A 20,542-nucleotide genomic window follows, 5' to 3' on the forward strand; every position below is an offset into this window, starting at 1 on the left:
AAGTAAAACTGTACTCTGTTCCATTGTGTTTACTTCCTATAGTCCAGGAACTTAATTATAAAGCTTATTCCAACCTTTCACAGTACTACACATTTTGCATTCTTTTATTTTAGGAATTACTACTATAAACAGATATTTTTCGGATATAAAATAATGTACCAATAGGGTAGCATGACGTTGCATAGGACTGGTACAACAGGGTCTTAGTGTAATTGCTACCCAGCTAAAATAATAAACCATTTAATACTCCTGCTGAAATCCAAGAGGTCTAATCTCTTGTTAATTAAAAAGTTGGGGGGGGGTTGATGTTGTTGCTTCCTCTCCTTTACCATTTTCCTTCGTGCCTATTGTTGAGTGTGGTGTAGAGCAGAATACTTTTTACATACAGCACTTCCACGTGTAATTATTTTTTTACAATATTTACAAGTACCTTTTTAAATTTTTGTTTTCCTCTTCACCCATATCTGCTTGCCAGGAAAATAGTTATCTTCCTCTAAAGTCAATGCATTGTGGCCCAATACCATACAGGTGTTACTTAATACTCTTAGAGGGACCTTACTACACATTCCATTACTCAGCATGATCCATAATCCATCCATTACCAGAAACACACCCATTACTGAGGCTGTAGGAACCTGTAGCCTATCCCAGAAGCACATGGTCCTAGGCAGGCCTATACCCTGGATGGCATGGTTTTAAAGGGTGCACACACAAGCCACAGGGACATAAAAATACAGAGATAGTAATGGACATAACTGATTCTGATGGGGATTTATGAGCAGCAGTGATACTTGACCTCTGTGTTAAGGCAAAAATGTGTCAATACAGGTGCACAGTGGTTAGCCTTGCTACCTCGCAGCACTGGGGCTCTGGGTTCAGTTCTGGACCAGGGGGTCTGTCTGTGTGGAGTTTGTATGCTCTCTCCCTGTTCGCACGGATTTCCTCTGGGTGCTCTGGTTTCCTCCTACTGTCCTCCTGCAGGTTAATTGGCTTCTGGGAAGTGTGGGTATGTCTGTGTTGTGTATACCCTGCGATGCACTGGCATTCTGCCCAGGTTGTAACCCGTCTTGCGTCCGTTGCTTTCTGAGATAGGCTCTGCGTCCCTAGCAACCCTGAATTGGATGAAGCAGTTAGAAATCAGATGGATGGATGTTCAATAACTGTCATTTAGTTTAGTGCTTAGATATACAGAATTGCTTAAGGCATAGGGTTAGGAACAACAGGCTTAAGGTCTGTCGATGTGTTTTGATGAGTTAAGTTTTTCCATGTAAAAGCATCTATACTGGTACTTTAATAGATCTGATAATAGAATGCATAAAACATATGGCAATGTGTTAGTTTCTCTAAATGGGCTTAACTACATGCCATTCAATAGTGTGAAGAAAGTAAAATCTGGGGAAATTTCACCGGCAGCAAAAGATTTTACTCTTTAGGTTTGATTAAAAAAAGATTTTTCTAAAACTGAAAAATAGATCAGTGTCCATTGAATAATTACACCAGCCTTAGAAAGCATTTAAAGGTTAAAATTAAATATTTTCTAAGTAAATATGAAAAAGGAAAATACTGTAAATGATTCATGAAGGATTGTTCTGTTTTTTTTCACTATTCGCAAAGACATTGTGTGACCCTGCAATCTGTAACAAAATGTGTTTGCAAAAGAACAAAACTGACAACTATGTGGCTAAATAAAGTCCCCCTTATTGAATGAAAAAAGTAACTGCAAATCAGAACAGATTAGATAAAGGGGGAGGGATGACATTTGAAACAAATCTTGTTCAAGCTTGTGCCAGTTAGTTCTCATTTTCCTTGTATAATAACAACAGAGTGTTTGCTGAAACCTATATAAACAGCAAAACCAAAGGCAAAATTCAACAGTTTGGATTTTTCTTTCTAAAAGAGGGATACCAATAAGCTAAGGTAATTCATTATTCATTTGTGGGTTAATCAAAATGCTGTTATGGTTATTGTGTGAGACAAGTTCCGTGAACATTTAAAAACTATTTTTAAAATATTTTAAGGGGAGGGGTATGAGAGACATCTTATCTAGTGAAATATAGAGTATAATTTAATATATTTTAAATTGAAATTGACTTATTTTGTTTAAAATAAAATGAAATGAATGTATTATAGTACTAACTAATCATATGACAATGGTAGGATTAGAGAATACCACACTGTCAAAATGTGTGTCGATTCTTCATGCATTTACATTTTTAATTAAAGTAAAGGATCAAGCCGCGTTTCTTGGCAAGCAATAAAGACCTTTAGTGACATTATCAAGCACCTTTACTACTGATCCTGTTTAAAAAAACCACCTATAACTTTCTAGTTATAAAACTGCAGAAAAGCACATGACCAAGAGTTCCTGATCGTCTCAGAGTTGGAGGTGAAAGTAGAATACATTTTGTTCGTTTTCAGACTACGAGATAATCACACAACACAATCCTGTTTTCAAACAGCTCATCTGAAATAGTGGTAAGTTCTTTAAGCCTGTGTTTCTCTGTTGGACAGTTGAGAGTTTATGGTAGTCAGTGAGAAACTGTATCTTAGATATTTTGATTAGGTTTTCTAGGACCTTTATCTTTTTCTGTATATTAAATATGTTTAAAATGAGAAAAAAAGGATTTTGAAAATATATACTCACTATAAAGTATGGTAAAACAAAAAAGCAATACAATTATAGCCAATAATTAACCGATCTACTTACATTATCTGAATTTGAGAACAGTATGCAAATTATATTATAACACAAGCTACATTATTCTAATGATTTTGCAGATATTTGTCAAATGCTCAAGCAATAGTTTTCCAGATTATAAAATAATAAAATAAAATAAATGATCACATTTAATAGTACATAATTATTATTTAACTGCATATAGCATTATTAAAAATAAAAATATTATAAATTCTAAATTGGTTTGTTGAATTTTTTTAATTTAATTTGTCCTTGTTTTAACTTCAAATGAAATGTTTAAATCATTTCACATACATTGTATGAGGCTAAACCAAGTTTTAATATCACTTCAATGGTTTGTATATTTTACTTCAGGGAAAATTGCAGTGTCAAAAATTTAAACACTACCAACGTGCACTGATAGTACACCAAGGTTTTCTTATTCGAACCAAATAATAATAAAATCATACTTTATTTTGAAATTTCTGTGTAATATAAATCAGTAAAATGTTTATTAAACATGTATGTTTAATTTTATCTGTTGTTTCCTTAGAAAAGAGATAATGGATCGTTCTCCTGAACATAATTACTTTGTCGTACGGCCAATTTACTCTAAACCTACTTTTGAAGAAGACAATGAAACTAAAGCCAGAGTGCCTAAGACTTTCCGAGACAAACTTCAAAAGTCATGCACGTAAGTACTTTCTTTGTTGGGAGATAGCAACACCCTTTCACACACTCTAATTGGTGTAAGTTGTAGTCTGGATTCTTTTTATTTGTCTTTGTGCTTCTCACAGTTTCAGAGAGTAAAAGAAGAGAGAAAAGGCACCTTCACAGGTCTTTTTTCAGAGTACTATTTTGCCACATCACTTTCCTGCTTTGGATGTGTAGCCAACTGTCATGCTTTGATAAAATGAGCTAGACTCCACCTAATAACCTATACTTTTGATATGTATTCTGCTCTCTTAATTTATTTTAAAATCTCATGGCAGATGCAGATTGAACAAATTATCAAAGGCTTATCACATAGGAAAGAAAGGAACTATTAGAGGGACTTAATAGAAAGGTTAATAGAAAGGTTCTGTTACCTAGTGTACATTTCATCTTTGTACCACATGTCCTTCCATTTTACAGGCCCTCACAGTCAACTTTGAGAATTGTTCCTGTGCCTAGATTTAGGGGAATAGCCTAATATTTTCAGCAGGGACAACATTAAATCCATGCAATGTGATATGCAGCCTATGAAAAAGCTAAGAACACAGGAGACATTTTACACAGAATTCAACCAATAACGTTTTTTTCTACTGAACACGTCCTGTTGTTTATCTTGAAGCTGCTCGAGCAAAAGGGCCCTACGTGTGGTCAAGAGTATGTTCCCCATTCTGGACTGGTTGCCTAACTACAGAGTAAAGGAGTGGCTGTCCAGTGACATTATCTCAGGAATCAGTACTGGACTTGTGTGTACTTTACAGGGTAAGTATCATCCAACACGGATATGTGGGGCAGCATTGTAACATGGGCACAGCAGTTTTCCAAAGAGAAGGTATAAAGTTATGATTTGGGCAAGGATAAGTTCATTCACTCACCGATACTAAAGCAACAGTAGTTCAAAGAGAAAAGGGACATGTAGGTCTTGTAAAATCAAAGAAGGTCAAAGGGACATGTAGGTCTTATAAAATCAAAGACAAATACATGCCACATTTTGCTTCATTGTGTGCTTTATGTTTGCTGGCAGTGTTGTTGTATAGTATATTCACTAGATATCTTATTGATCTTATTAATCCATCATTCACTGTATGCTTTAGTAAATTGATTGCAGGATGTTTCAATTGGAAAATATTATAGAGATATACTGAAAATACTCTACATGTCTAGAATTGGATTTGGAAAAAGACAAGTCACAGATTTTCTTTCTTTGGCTTTGACTTTTTATGTCTTCTAATTCCGAAATATTGTGTCCAAGTCTTGAATTATTCCATTAGTGCTGATAGAGAATTATAAAAATATTTAAGAGATTTTTAATAGTGCTACCATTGGTTGTTTTTGGAGAACTACTTAAACTGATATGGAACAATGGGCAGACTTTCAAGATTGTTCAGAAGGCCAGAAATCTTTAAAATGTGACTGTTTGTTAACCAAGTAAATGATAAAGGTCTGCAAACGCAGTTCTCGAGGAGCAGCTGACAATGTAACACGGAGGGCCTGAACTTCCATGTTCATACAAGGGAGATTAAGCTCTGTCAATTTATCCTTCTTTTATTTCTTTTTGAGTTTTGACACATTGAGGCACACAACTAACAAGAGAGTCTTCTGAATTCAGAACTGCACATGGAGTTCGAGGGTCTGCCACATTCTCATGTCATCTCACCTTTTAAGTGGAAGTGCTTCAGTATATACAGAGTAATGTGGTGTGTGTCTGGATGTTCTGAATGTTACAGGAGTCTGGAACAAGGCATCCAGCCATGACATTGAAGCTTTGATTAGCAAAGTGCTCTGAGGATCTCACCCTGCTGCCTCTTGAAAGAAATCGTGGTATCGGTTGTGACTCCCACTGGCTGGAGTCTCAGACTCCTCTCAACCCTTTGTGTAAAGAAGTTGCCTCCAATTCTCTGTTTTCAATTCTTTGCTGAAATTAGAATTTGTCAGAAATTGTGGGCTTTTGATGGATACAGGATTGCAATTTGAACAACATATTAAGACTCTTTGGAAAATGTAGCAGCCATATTACTCTGCAACTCACAACTGGTAACTCACTGAAGCTAAGCAGGTGTGAGCCTGGTCAGTACCTGGATGGGGGACCTCCTGGGAAAAACTAAGGTTGCTACTGGAAGAGGTGTTAGTGAGGCCAACACCTTGTGGTCCATGTGGGTCCTAATGCCCCAGTATAGTGACGGTTACACTTTACTGTAAACAGGCGCAGTCCTTCGGATGAGATGTAAAACTGAGGTCCTGACTCTCATTGGTCATTAAAAATCCCAGGGCATTACTCGAAAAGAGTAGGGGTGTAACCCCGGCATCCTGGCCAAATTTCCCATTCGCCTTTACCAATCATGGCATCCTAATAATCCCCATCTATGAATTGGCTTCATTACTCTGCTCTCCTCCCCACTGATAGCTGATGTGTGGTGAGCGTTCTGGTGCACTATGGCTGCCGTCGCATCATGCAGGTGGTGGTGGAGGGGAGTCCCCATTACCTGTAAAGCGCTTTGAGTGGAGTGTCCAGAAAAGCACTATATAAGTGTAAGCAATTATTATAATTAATTATTATTTATTTAATCAATATAATCAAAATTAGAAGTCATCTCAACAACATGTCATAAAAAATATTGTTTCATGCTTTTATTGTGTCCTACATTAAACCTTCTTAATAGTTTATAATTACATGTACAATACACTAAAATTAAAATTATATCTGTCAGCTGTATTTGTTTTCTGTCTCTTGTCATGTGGCTTTTCGGCTTTTCTTGATGATTTGCAAAGCATTACATGCTTCTCTGTCAGTCTCAGTCAGATGGGCTGCCATCACAGACCTCTACTGGGACCGTTTACAGACTCAGAGAGCTTTATTCAAAACTAGGCAATGGGGGTCTTCTATCGTAGTTCTCCGGCTCTGTTTCCCTGGAATCATCAGTCCTAAAAGTCCCTTTACTTTCTACATCACAACTCAGGATGTGCCTTTTGAGGTGTGTGACTGAAAAGAAAAAAAGATTTTTGGGGTATGCAAACCTAATGTATGACAGGACTTAGACTTAATGAGTTTTTTTCCTTCCTGTTTTGTCGTACAGGTCTGGCTTTTGCACTGCTGGTTTCAGTCCCTCCCAGATATGGTCTGTATGCAGCCTTTTTCCCAATTTTACCCTATTTCATTCTGGGGACCTCAAGACACATTTCTGTAGGTAAGCTTGAACATGTAATGTGCTTTGACATACCACTTCATTAAAATGTTGCACAGAAATTCCAACCGTGTTCAGTTTTTTTTAAAACAAACTTATAGAAGAACTTTTTATTACAAGTCAGAAATATTGTGACAATTTCCCATATTCTGTATAGCTTAGCGCATGCTTCCCAACCAGGAAGACAAGAATGAAATGTAGCTGGGCCACATGATACTTTGTTTCACACGTGATACTGTGTGTGGGAGTGTTTCATTTTTACTATGGTCTGCACCTCTATTTACTTCTCAACAGGCCCCTTTCCAGTGACCTCTCTGATGGTAGGATCAGTGGTTCTAACCATGACTCCTGACTCCAACTTCATAAAGACCATTAATGGGACAAGTGGCAATGGAACAGCTATAATCGATACAAACGCCCGGGACGCACAAAGAGTACTTGTGGCTATAACAATGACCTATCTCATTGGATTTTTCCAGGTAAAACCAATGAAGAAAATACTCATCTATTAATTATTGTTTCTACAGATATTAGGAACATTGTAATCTGTTTCACAGATTACCATTTGCGTGATGTTGAATTCCTCAGTCAGATTGCAAAGACCCAGACCCTACACATATAAGTTTATATTTAAAACAAGTATCACCACCAGAAATTTAGGAATTTGGTAGTATTATGCATACGGTATACTAGAGCAGTGCAGCTTTACAAATTCCTGGCATGGCAAAATAATGGCACTTTTAATTATTTTAAAGCAACACATTTTGAGGCGAAGTTTAACATTGTGAGCTTAGTGAGCGAAGTTTAACATTACGGCTCTGTCAGTCATGCTACTGTCTTTCGTCCATGCTGTACAGTTTAAACTCTGTAGTGATCATTTTGTTTTACAGCTGGGCATGGGAGTGTTGCAGATTGGCTTTATAGTCCGGTATCTCTCTGATCCTTTGGTTGGAGGATTTACCACTGCAGCTGCATTCCAAGTGTTTGTCTCTCAAGTGAAAATAATCCTCGCTGTACCAACAGGAAATTACAACGGAGTTTTATCTATTATATACGTGAGTATTTTTTCCTACAAATATCTTGGGAATTTCTGTCAGTTCCACAGTTCAGAGTATTCTCGCATTCTTATGTTGCCATGTTGCTGTCCTTTAGATGTGACTCTTGATTTAAATGGGATAATCATTTGAAAAACAGCATCTTTTCTAAGCTATATTTTAAAACACCTGAAAACACTTTCTTAACTCTGCATAAATTAAGTACATTTCAAACTATAGTCAGGGACGACACGGTGGCACAGTGGTCCTGGAGTGCTATCTGATGTGATTATACAGTATGTGTTCTCCCTGTGTTTGCATGGGTTCCCTCTCGTTGGTCCAGTATCCAGCCACAGTCCAAAGATGTACTGGTAGTTAACTGGTTTAGGACATTTCTCCCCGGCATTAGTGTGTCAGTTGGTGCCCTGCAATGGACTGGCATCCTGTACAGGGTGTACCATGCCTTACACCCATTGCTCTGGTTCCCCATCACGCTGTACCAATCCATAGTAAATGGATGGATGAACAAACATTAGTCTTAAACTAAACCAACTTTGGCAAAGTATTAAAAAGATCGCTGTTTTTTTTCTTCTTCTTTAGCCAATCATTGACATATTTAAAAACATTCAGCAAACCAACATTGCAGACCTGGTTGCTGGGTTGTTAACAATTCTTATTGTGATGGTGGTCAAGGAAATCAATACTAAATACCAGCATAAGATCCCAGTACCTATTCCCATTGAAGTGATAGTGGTGAGTACTTTCTTGTTACTCGTTATTTCAGTTATTGGAAACATCCAAACATACATTATTCACAGAAGAAGTAGAATAATAGAAAAAGGAATGTAATAGCCACATTTTTCAGTAAAGGTTATGTTCTTCATTACTGGTGCTTCTTCATTTCTATACTTGCAGCTACACAACAGATCTGCAAACAGATTCGGCAACAAAACATCATAGTTTGAATCGGGCGTTCAACATTATGTATATTTGGCTTAAATAGCAACATTGCAAGACTTTAATCTATAGAACCTTCATTGAATCTGTCCAAACATTCACTGTGGTAGCCTGGTTTGAAAACCTAAACACATGCAATAAAAACAGACAGGATGGTGAAGGTAGCCAGCAGAATTATTGACCACTCCTTACAAAGTGAGTCTGAGCTCTTTCCATCTGGGTGTCAATTTAGACTACATAAGGTAGATTCAAGTGCAGTAGAACTACGTCATCTTTTATTCTCACAAAATATGTTTTTTTCTTTCTTATCATAAATGTTAATAGATTCATGTTATATTAAATGATAGTATATTGTGTTATGTCATTAACCTGCCTACAAAGCAAATCTTGGACAATATAGTAAGTTTTTATTAGGATTTTAAATTCATCTAAATGAGCTGCAGTAATTGTGTTTGTTTTGAATGTTACAATTCTGTGGTTTTCACTAATGAAAATAACCTATAGATGGCCTGTAAATTTCTACAGATTTGTTGCTTTTGAATAGAATGTATTATATGTAGCATTTTTAGAAAACTTGTAAGACATTTTTCAGTTTAATATTTAGTATATGTATTAAAACCTACAGGAATTGCACAGTTCATCAGAATGAGAATGCTAACACATTGCTTTACTGTCGATAATGAAGATAATGATTTTGACATTTATGAGAAAAACGTTCGTTATTTTTACATTTCACACTTTTTAATGGGTGTTTACCTGATGATTAAAATAGTGCTCCATTCTCTCTTTCCTACAGTTCACAATGTTTCCATTTGTCCTACCAAATCACCTTCCCAAAGCTAGTGACAAGATAACTGCTGTCTGTTGTTGTTTTCTCTTACAGACTATCGTAGCAACAGGCATTTCGTATGGAGTAAACTTGAAGGCAAAGTATAATGCCAACATTGTACAGAACATCCCTAGAGGGTACGCAGAATTCCAGCTTTTGTCATAGGAGCAATCTGCACAGTTATGTTGTTCTTTTTGGCTAAAGTTTAGTGTAGGAGGTACAGTAGCAATCTTGCTTCTTATCAAATGCAACGTAGATGAATTTGAATTATTCTAACAGTTGTATGTATGTATTAGATTTCTGCCCCCTCAGAACCCTGATGTGACGTTGTTCTCGAGCATTGTGAGCTCCAGTTTCTCCACGGCTGTGGTTGCGTATGCTGTGGCTGTTTCTGTAGGTAAAGTGTACGCTACAAAGCATGACTACGCCATAGATGGAAATCAGGTTAGTACCGTGATTGTGCCCTCTCAATCAGATTCTCCCACTAAAGCCTTTTAGAATGTATTATTTATGTGGTCATAATGCAGATTGTTCAATTAGTGTTATCCTTCATAGAGAAACAAACCCTGAGAAAGCAGTGTGTACGTACCATGTTATATACATACATGTATTGATGAGGGCATTTACTACATTTAATGTACTCTGGGCAATACTTAAAACAATTGTTATATATTCTTACAGTTTTATGTGCAATTCTCCCTGTCAGCCAGCCTTGGTTCTAACTCTTTTTTTAACTCACTAAACTCCCATATTCTGATATAATAAAAATAAAAGCAAAACAAAAGGAATGTGCAGATTGACCAAGTGCTGGGTTTCTTTGTTTAGATTTACTTTAACATGGAGGGTGGAGGAAATATTTATTTGTGAGGCACTGTCTCTTTATAGTCATGTATAAATAGTGTTTATTTTTATAAATAGTATTTCTAAAGGCTGTAAAGAGGGATTAATGCTATTAAAATACAGTCACTATGGAGTCAGAAACATGGAATTCTACAGCAATCCCATCATTTGACCCTACAAATTTTGATCACTTGATTTGTGGAAGAAGTGAGTAGATCATTCCTGGAGCTGTATGTTTATAGAGCCCCTTTACTTGGGTGCATTTTAAATGTGTATTGCATCCCCTAATCTAATTGAAGCTCAGTCCTAGCCAATGTAATTCTTTGTGCACATGAAGACCAACAACATCTTATTTCCCAGGAGCTCCTTACGTTTGGAATCTGCAATATTTTCACGGGAGCTTTCTCTGGGTTCATTGCCACCACTGCATTGTCACGCACAGCTGTTCAGGAGAGCACTGGTGGAAAGACACAGGTATGGCAAGCACTTAGTTTCAACTCAGGGCAGAATACAAATCCATCCATCAATTTTTTAGCCCTTTATCAAGTACAGGGTCCAAGGGGTGCCATAGTCTCTCTGGGCAAGCAAAGGGCGCAAGGCAGGATAGATCCTGGATGGGACAGCAGTCCTCACAGGGCACACAAGGACACAAACACGCAGTCACACCAGGAGCAATTTTCCCTGAAGCCAAATAACCTACCATATCAATGTATTGGTATGACTAATAAATTACAGAGTTACCAAAGTGATAACAATTAGTAAACAGTTAAAAATAACTATAATAAGAACAACATATTATTTAAGAGAGCTCACTCAGGCTGTGCCAGGAAATCATATACCGGGCTGCCAGCACTATTGAGTTTTTTGCTCCTTCCCCTAGTTGGATAAGATGCAGCTCTGATTCTGGCAGGTGCTAGAATTCTGGATTTTGATTTCTTATTTTGGAGAACAATTACTCTCCAATTCCGGAGTGTTTCTTGCAATGTAGCAGGAAGCTCATTTGTGGCTCTGCATTTTTCTGTGGGAGTAGAGCCTGCAGGGAACTGTTTCTAATATGGCTGACAGTCTGTGGCGATAAGGATTGTCACTTTTTGTGACATTCTGTCGTGTTATTTTCAGGAGAAAGTCAAGATAAGAGATGATCAAATAGCAGTGTAATTATTATCTTAAAGAAATCTTACTTGTCACTCACAATAAGTAATATGATTAAAGTCAGTTTTAAAGTCTTACACAAATTGCATATGGTAGCAAACCAGAGGCAAATTTAAAAAAGTAAAAGTATGCTTTTTAAAAAGAAAAATAATTTTGTAAAGTGAATGAACGAAGAACATTTTTTCAATAAGGGCTTGAATTAATGGAGTGTGCAATGCCTTGATATCTGTAAAAGTACAAGATTAAAAAATCACCATTGAAAAGGCTGCCATTTTTTCCATCAGATCTTAGATTGACTTGAGCTTTGCTTTTTCCATCAGGTTGCTGGCATAATCTCAGCTGCAATAGTAATGATCGTTATATTTGCACTGGGCAGCCTGCTGGAACCTCTTCAAAAGGTAGGTGTAATTGCTTCTTTTCACATCAGGTTAACCTCTTAAACCATGTAATAGAAATTTACTTCAGTAGGTTGAAATGTTTTGTGTTTGCTCATAACCTTCAGACCTAATTCTCTTTTGCAGTCTGTCTTGGCTGCCATCGTCATTGCTAACCTGAAAGGAATGTTCATGCAAGTTTTGGATGTTCCTCGTCTGTGGAGGCAGAACAAAATAGACTCTGTAAGATTTCAACAACCATTTTATACTTTCTGCTGGGGAAAATATGTCAGGTTGACATGAGTTCATTTCAAAGTAATTGAAGTTCACTATTCTCATGGAGAAGTAATTAAGAGTTCTTTGCCTCTTCAGAATTTAGAACTGACACGTAGGAAAGAGCAGCAGTTCTAATAATGGACCAGGAAGCCTGGTTTTATTGCCTTTGTTGATGTGCATTGTGATTTAGGCCAATATACTGTACCATTATATTTAGGGGTCCTTTTACAGAATATTTAACTTCTTCCCATTATATTAAGAGACTCCAAGAGGGAATTCTAGCTGTCTGTGTCAGGGATTATCTGTGTGAATAACATGCAGGGAACACAGAACACTAGTCTACACTAATTATGCTTTTCTAGTCTAGGAAGGCATAATTGATTATTCGTTAGTTACAAGATGCAACCTATTTGGCCTTAGTTGACCACGGGCTATAAAAGGACAATTTGCTCAGATTAATTTCCTCTGACCCAGTAGGGTATGCCTGAGCTAAACAGCTCTGAACTGAGCATTTTCTTTAGCTCACAGCTACAATAACCTCAACCACCTCTGACTAATGCTCCTTAAGGGAAAAGACAATTCGGTAATGCAGGAGGATTATGAGTAGTGGAGTCCTGTTCAGTAGTTAGTACCTGAGCTGCAGCTGTTTATTTGAATCTACAGTCCTGTGCATTTAGAGATTAAACTTCAAAACAGTGCGTAAAATAGAATATATTGAAATATTCTTCTCAAATGCTTTTAATTTTATTATTCTGAGAAGACATCGTGAAACTCTTAAATGTATATTTTTTCAGATAATCTGGGTTTTCACCTGCATTGGATCCATAATCCTGGGACTTGACCTTGGGCTGCTGGCAGGTCTTGTGTTTGAGTTGGTCACGGTGGTGTACAGAACTCAGTTGTAAGTAACATGTCCTGACTACTTGGACATTAAAGATACCATAGCAGTGTTTGTAAGAGTATTGGTGTTAACCTTGGTGTCATGGTTAAATTCCTCTTTGAGCCTCCCCTCTGGACTCCCCAAAGTTAACTCTCAATTCAGCTGGTGAAGCCATTCACCTGATATTTGTGCAGGATTGTTGCTTGTGCAGACTAGCTGCCAGGCATCATTCAGGTAAGGGCTGCAGCTCAGTTGTGGATGATGTGGTTCCTCTTCTTATATTTAAACCACAGTGGGATCCTTTCTGATTAAAGTGCTATATAAAGCTGTTTGTTGCTGTTCTTATTACTATTGAATAAATAACCCTGAAATACTTACAGATCTGAGTCTTTTTGACAGTGGATTTGGGGAGGAGTCAAATATCATTTAGACCCGTGCTGGTTGATGTTATAGGCTCTCTGGACTATAAGGGGAGTGTCTCCTAATGGAAAGCATCCAGTATGATTGGTTTGGTATTGTTATTTTATAATAATGTTCAGCAATGTTCAGTAAAGCAATAACATTAGGTAATGTTCACTTCATTCCCCTGTTTATGAATGTTCAAATATTTCTCAGCCGCTAATGACCTCTTCTCTTCGGTCTCAGCCCCACCTGTTCTGCTCTGGGGAACTTTCCAGGGACAGATATCTACAAGAATATCAAAGACTACAAGCACGTAAGACACACATTCCTTTTTGCTGACAGAAAACACCCTTCACTTCCACTAACTTGTGTATATAACATTGAATATGCATATATATTTGTTATAAATTAGTTTATTTTCAAAGAAAAGAACTCCCTTTAAAACAAACTTTCTAGGTTCCTATTCTGTGTGGAGTAGTCTTTCTGTGTCACAAGAATTCATTAAAAAGGTTCAATTAGATAGAACAGAGTTTTTCAAAACCTAATTAACACGATTCCTGTTGATGTTCCAGTGCCTAATCAAATACTGTACTGTACATATTATGTTTTTTTTTCCAGGTTGCAGAAATACCTGGAATCAAAATCTTCAAATGCAATTCACCAATTTACTTCGCTAACATTGACTACTTTAAAGACCGCTTGAAGGCAGTAGTAAGTTGATTTTATCAGAAGCACTAGTCTTGAGAAATGTCAATTTTGTGTGAAATCCACAGCATTTTAAACTAAATTTGTGATTCAGGTCGGTGTTGATGCTGCCCGAGTGTTGAAGAAGAGGACGAAGGCACTGAGGATGATCCAGAATCTCATTAAGAAAGGAAGGTTAAGAGCTACAAAGGTAAGATTTGTGTGTGTATGTTTCTGATGCTAGGAACATCATAACAAATAAGAAAGTAAAGTATTGGGTTACATGTTTTATTTGAATGTTTCTGTAATTCTTTACTTTGTGATATATGTATTTTCATTTCCTAATGTTTTTGGGAGGTAAATATTATATGCAGTTCCTTAACAATTCTGATTCTACCAAGTCAACATGTTGCCTCTTGTCTGACTTGAGCTACAGTATTTTGTGTAAGAGCCAAGTCTGTTTTTACTAAAACAGAGTTTTTCAGCACAAGTTCTGGAATGATTTTTCTGGAAGGTGGGGCCTTAGGTTCAGTTCTGGACCTGGGGTGCTATCTGCATGGTGTTTGCTTCTTCTCCTTGTATTTGCATGGGTTTCCTCCCATAATCCCAAAACATACTGGTAGGTTAATTGATTTCTTGGAAAATTGGCTCTAGGTATGAGTGTGTTTGTCTGCCCTGCGATGGACTGGTGTCCTATCCAGGGGGTACCCTGCCTTGCGCCTGTTGTTTGCTGGGATAGGCTCCAGCTCCTCCATGACCCACAATAGGAGGAATCTGTAGGGAAAGGTTTGTGTTCATAATGTTCCCAGTACCTGCAGTTTTAACTTCAATAACATTTCTATCCACTAGGGGGACTGTGTGCTTAACATTTTCATTGAATCTCACGGAAGCTTTTGGAAAATTTGCGACAACATGGCTAAACCTAAAAAGAACATCCGTGATTCTAAGTACTGTATATTTCTTTTTAGTGTAGTTTTAAATACCGTACACTATTTTTGTAGCAAAACTCACCACAAATTTTTCAAAACAAGAATCAACTAGTAAACGGCTCTAGTTTTGAAGATGATTTTGTCTTCTGTACAGAACTATGACAGCCCTTGCACTCTCTCTCAACAAGCCTTGTTTTTGTGGCTTGTGATTTAAGTGGATGTCCTGCTCTCTCTGGCTAGAACGGTGTGGTGTCTACCATGGGGATTGATAACGAGGGCTTTGAGATGGAGAAGGACCTGGAGGAGATGGAGGAGAGTGGTATTCCCACCACAGAGGTGGAGATACGAGTGGACTGGGATTCTGACCTGCCTGTGAAGGTGGCAGTGCCTAAAGTCAGCTTCCACAGCCTCATCCTGGACTTGTCTGCGGCATCCTTTCTTGACGTCGTATCCGTGAAGTCCTTAAAGTTGGTACGTAAATCCGTTCTGCACGTTTTCAGATCCAAAGACCTTTCCAAACAGAAAAATCCTATTAATTCACTGTAATGCTACTGCTTCCAAAGTAGAGACGTTATAGTTTTCTGATTGCTGTTATTATGGCATTTCAAAGTATTGTACATATAATTGCTTTGGGGGTTTAGCACAGTGTTTTGCCAATCATCAAAACATTGTCCTAAACCCCCAAAGCAATTATATGCTTAAGAGTTTAAATGGCTACCTGTATAAAACTGTTCATTATACAGATTCCTAATTATTTTTCATGCCCTAACAGGTCATTAAAGAATTCCAGAAAATAGGTGTGAATGTCTATATCGCTGGATATGATGGTATGATATCAATATTGTAATTTATAGTGAATGTTTAAATAAATGTTAATCTACCGGAGGGATTTTTTAGTTTTATTATATTAGTCTAGTAAACAAAAACTGCAAAATCATTTCAAATACTTGACTCTGAAAAGCAGAGTTTGCAGACTGCTGCAAAATACATACAATGGTACATCTGTCATTTGTTTAATACTATATCATTATTTTAATTTGAAAATCATAGATATCTGGTATTACAATGCTGTTTGCATCATATTTGTGAATAATGCAAAATATCTTCTTTTGTTAGATGAAATTGCTCACAAAATGGAATTCTGTGGCTTTTTTGATGACGCAGTGAAGAAAGACATTATGTTTATATCTGTGCATGACGCAGTCCTCTTTATTAAGATACAAACTATAAATGGCGCCATTCAAGATCCAATCTTTGAAAAGGTAAGAATATATGTTGTACCTAGAAAATAAATGGCATTGAGGACACACTATATGTTACAGGACTACTTTTATTACTTTTTTTCTATAGATCTCTTTGATGCAGGATTCCAAAGAGCCTCTGACCTTCACCGATGATGAAACAGAAGAAACTTATGACAATCAAAGAAGGGTAAGTCAGAAAGATCATTGCCTTGTGTACTCTTTTCTTTCACTTAAATTAAAAGTATTTATCAGAAAGATTGACTTTTATCCTAGTATGCACTGAAAATATGCTTTATAAAACAAAGGGAGATGTAATACATCAAAGGTAATCTTCAAATATTAGAAATATGTTCAGTGCACCATTTAGTAGATGCTTACCTTCATTCACTTATTAAAATTAAATATTTCTAACTTTTGCTACCAGACAAAATCCAAACATTTCTACAGACTGGAAATGATGTTGTTCTGACCCATTAATTGGATAATTTGTTCAATTCAAATAGTGTGTATGAAACTTCAGAAGGCTAGTGGGCCACTGTTTGACAGGTTTTGACTTTATGGAATAAGTTATTCTGTAAAAACATATCAACGCTTTACATTTGTCCCATGTTTTAATAAACCAGTGATATTGTGTGAATCATATATCTTACTTCTGCTCATGTCACTGTGGTTAGAAAGATTCCACTCTCTCAATGTAGAGCAGTGACCTTCTCCAATGTCAGGCACAGAATCTGCAGATGTGTACAGTCCAGGACCCAGAACAGGGTTCCCAAAGCTGAAAATGTAATATCACTCTAGTAGTCTGTTAACCCCCAAATTGTACAAATATCATATATATACATGTAATATCACTTAAGGAAAACAGACAAAGCTAATATACTGTATCATTTTGTAGATGGATTTGAACTTTTGAAGCTGAGGTATAAAGTAGCATAAGAATAGAAATTATCATTAGATTCATTAAGCAAATAAATGTGTTTGTAGAGTCATTTATGGTATGTGCCAATTATTATTGGTTTTATTTGATTTATTCCTCACTTGCAAGAATGCCACACGTACTGTTAGCAGTTTGGTTCTGCAACAGTACTGCCCCGCCTGACGTGTGGCACATCAAGCACTTCATACAGAAAATTCAGCAGATTCCTTGTTGCTGTACCTAATTCTTCTTCCTTTTTATATAGGCTATCCATGGACTGTCTAGCTAAGCCTGGGCTTTGGGTTTTTTCATCTCCTTCTCAAGGATGTGTTTCGAATTCTACAAATGTAAACATTGAAAACATTTATTGCACCTCTCTACTCTACACCCTTATCATTCCGGTTTATTAGAAGCTAATACATACCTGGAGGTTAAAGTCAACAGCTGCTCAAGGACCTGCACTGTTCTACACTTTATCACACTTCTGTAACTATCCACAAGGCCTCCGAGGTTATGATTTTCCTAAAGAAGGGCTTATGTAATTAGGCATTCATGATACAATAATGTATGTCCCTTTTTTGAGCTTGAGAACTTTTAATGGCTTTTAATCTTGCTTTGTACAATTCTTTTGTGTAAAGGCATTAATGTGGAAGTGCAGTTTGGACACAGGCAGTCTGAACATTAATCACTCAGATGTGGCTCCATAGATGAATGAAAGCTCAAGTCTTTTTCAGCAGCATTTTGTGAAGAAGGTTTCACACCGCCTTATGCACTGTCTGTAGGAAGAAAACAAAATTTAGTCTTAACTGCTGCCTCTAACAGGTCTTTAAAACCTTATAGTCATCTTCACATGCCTGTGAACAACAGAGTCAGTGTGTGAATAAACAGTTGGTTTCCCCTCCTAAGCCGTCTTCCTGTGCTCGAACTATTAGGGCCCTAACTGACCTCTCAAAGAAGAAGAGAGTGATTCCCGAGTGACGTCGTAATATCTATAAGACAGGAAATGTGTAGGGTACAGGAAGCCAACTGTTTGTACTCAGTCCTGCCCTGTTGTGGCAGGCAAGCCCATCTGAAAATGAAGCCTTGGAAACAAAAAGGTGTTGAAAAATGACAGAGTGCTAATGAGAATGTTATGCAAATGAAAGGTAAGAGATTTTACTGAAGCCTTAAACCTGTATATTGATATGCAAAATGTAAACTAGGAGTAGTGTTTAAAAAGCAAATGTTGATACATTATGGGAGAATAAAGCAAATCAGAAACTTATGTTCTGCACTTCTGTGCATATCAATAAAATTATTCTTTATTTCGTGTTGTATTTTGTTTTTCGGTTGAATGGTCTATGAATCAGACTCTCTGGGGACATACAAAGGGTGAGCAGTACGTACATGTGGTTAAAGTGCTGAACTCTGATATGTGGGCAGCCTCAGAAAGAGATGTCTTTTAAACAGTTTGGAAAACAAACTGGAAGACATATGCTTTGTTGGTTCTTGATTTATCTGCACATCATACATTTTGAAGGAAATGTTTATATATTGGATTTATATACAGTATACGGAATTTATTTAGATAGAGAAAATATTTTTGCCTGAAGTGTTGGCTTCTTTGCAGCATAAATCCCTCTTCACTATGTTTTTTGCACAAGGACTCTACTGGATGTAACATAACTGGACATCATAACTGTTTTTTGTGTTGCTAAAAATATTTTCTGCATGATTCAAGAAACCACCCAGATCAATACCCCCAGATGATTAATTCCAGTTGTTGACAGACAGAAGACAAACGGCTAAATTGTCAGTCAAAGAAAAAGCTAAACTAGCTTCCTTATGCTGCTGGAACCCAATTAATAAGACAAATGTGGCGATTTGTTTTTTTTATTTAATACTAAAGCTACTGAAATGTCTAAAAATAGAATATACACTACGCTATCAAAATACTACAGATTATAATCCATAGGAATGGCTAATTATTAACTAATAATTGAGTAAATCCCAGCACGTAGTGTCTAACAATTCCTGAGGAATAAATATAAAGTAGCAGCAGACTAAGCCTTTTCCTTGGTGTTCCATGTTGTGGGAGAAAGGGGTGATGTGATTGAGTTCATAAGAGGCATGACTGCTTGTATCCCTGCGTCTGGTACATCAAGGTAACAGCGACATGGCTAATCTATCAGTTCAGTGAAGATCAATGATTTCTGAGCTATGATTAACAAATGAAAAATCACCACCAGTATATAACAAGCCACAAGAACCCAGCAGAACTATTACAGATCTGCTGCTGGTAGTGGTAGTGGTTCGATACTGTGTTACCACAGATATCTTGAGCTTCTTGAGGTGTCAAATCCTCAACACGTAATCACCACAGAGGTGGAGGAACCTGGTATTTGAGTATTCTGAAATTTCTTGCGTTTATTGTATAAACTGAACACATCCAAAATAGGTGAAACATTTGTGGTAGTTTTGATCATAATTATAACATCACTCCTTGCAGTTTTAAAATTTTAGATTTTTTGACGGTCTCTTGATGTATATTTTGTAAACAAATATTAAAAAATAGTAAATTTTTACCTTTATCTGATCTTATTTTATCTTTAGTTTATTTGGCAGCTAATATTTCCAAGGACATTTTACTGTAATATGAGGTTAGTTTTAACAGAGATCTCACAAAATGATTGAAATTTTCAAAACAGAATGTTTAAATAGAACATGCTGTGACACAACAATATGCAAAGATCTTGTTAAATCATTATAAACAAATGAAATGGCATAGAACAATTCATAGAATTACAAAAGCGCAATAAAATAACATTTTAGTCAGTCATGTAACAAATATACAATTTAGGTTATTTCCATAATGGATATCCTGAACATTTAACAAGATGGGAAGGCAGCAGTGGAGTAGTAGTTATGGCTTTGTATTTGAGACAATAGTAGATTCAACCCCTTGGTGGGACAATGAGACCCTTGAGCAAGGAACTCTGAGTTTGCTTCAGTAAAATCACAAACTATGAATGTAAACTGCTTTGGAAGAATGGACAACTACTAATAATGAATGACAGGGTGTAGAGAGAAGGCTGCTCTGTAATATTGTTGAGAGTGTCACCTATACTTTCTTAAAGAAACAGCTCAGGGATATCCTTGGATCATTTACCAACTAAAAAACTAAACAAACAAGGTATTTTCTGATGAGTACAGATTGATAGAACTCTCAAGCGATTGTCATAAATAAATGTGTCGTTGCAATTCTGTTCAAACCAGGCAGGGTTCTTGGACAGCAATTATATAGTTTAAAACATAGAATCTAAGCAAGGCTGGGCCTGGACATTATTCTTCCATTCCCAGGCTTCAGGGTGCAAATAGCTGGACTGATTCTCCAGAACCAGGGTTAGAGTTGCTGGGAGAACCAGGGTCCTGCTGCAAGTAATGTTGGTGGAACTGTAGGTGTCACTCTTTCCTCT

General features: G+C 36.8%; 1 protein-coding gene across 2 annotated transcripts; it reads left to right on the forward strand.

Annotated features, from left to right (window-relative positions):
* Window positions 1–1,808: 1,808 nt before the first annotated feature.
* LOC102688584 (pendrin-like) lies at window positions 1,809–18,391 on the forward strand. Of its 2 annotated transcripts, none has more exons than XM_069192493.1 (22): window positions 1,809–1,917; window positions 2,419–2,475; window positions 3,231–3,371; window positions 4,011–4,150; window positions 6,463–6,573; window positions 6,865–7,049; window positions 7,461–7,625; window positions 8,205–8,357; window positions 9,445–9,527; window positions 9,687–9,834; window positions 10,591–10,704; window positions 11,703–11,780; window positions 11,904–11,999; window positions 12,827–12,933; window positions 13,558–13,627; window positions 13,933–14,025; window positions 14,114–14,209; window positions 15,168–15,398; window positions 15,700–15,754; window positions 16,044–16,189; window positions 16,278–16,358; window positions 17,353–18,391. In XM_069192493.1, the coding sequence occupies exons 3-22, from the start codon at window positions 3,241–3,243 to the stop codon at window positions 17,374–17,376; spliced, it is 2,307 nt and encodes a 768-aa protein (XP_069048594.1). In that variant the 5' UTR covers window positions 1,809–1,917; window positions 2,419–2,475; window positions 3,231–3,240; the 3' UTR covers window positions 17,377–18,391. The 2 variants fall into 2 exon arrangements, with proteins under 2 accessions (XP_069048594.1, XP_069048593.1); XM_069192492.1 differs by having other exon boundaries at window positions 1,811–1,917; window positions 2,330–2,475.
* The last annotated feature ends 2,151 nt before the right edge of the window (window positions 18,392–20,542 follow it).

The sequence above is a fragment of the Lepisosteus oculatus genome, chromosome 7, assembly GCF_040954835.1.
Source record: "Lepisosteus oculatus isolate fLepOcu1 chromosome 7, fLepOcu1.hap2, whole genome shotgun sequence".
NCBI lineage: Eukaryota > Metazoa > Chordata > Actinopteri > Semionotiformes > Lepisosteidae > Lepisosteus > Lepisosteus oculatus.

Coding starts and splice junctions, on each gene's coding strand:
- LOC102688584 (XM_069192493.1), top strand. CDS start 3,241: ATGGATCGTTCTCCTGAACATAATTACTTTGTCGTACGGCCAATTTAC. Junction 9,528..9,686: donor GTACAGAACATCCCTAGAGG/GTACGCAGAATT, acceptor TGTATGTATTAG/ATTTCTGCCCCCTCAGAACC. Junction 11,781..11,903: donor TGCTGGAACCTCTTCAAAAG/GTAGGTGTAATT, acceptor TCTCTTTTGCAG/TCTGTCTTGGCTGCCATCGT.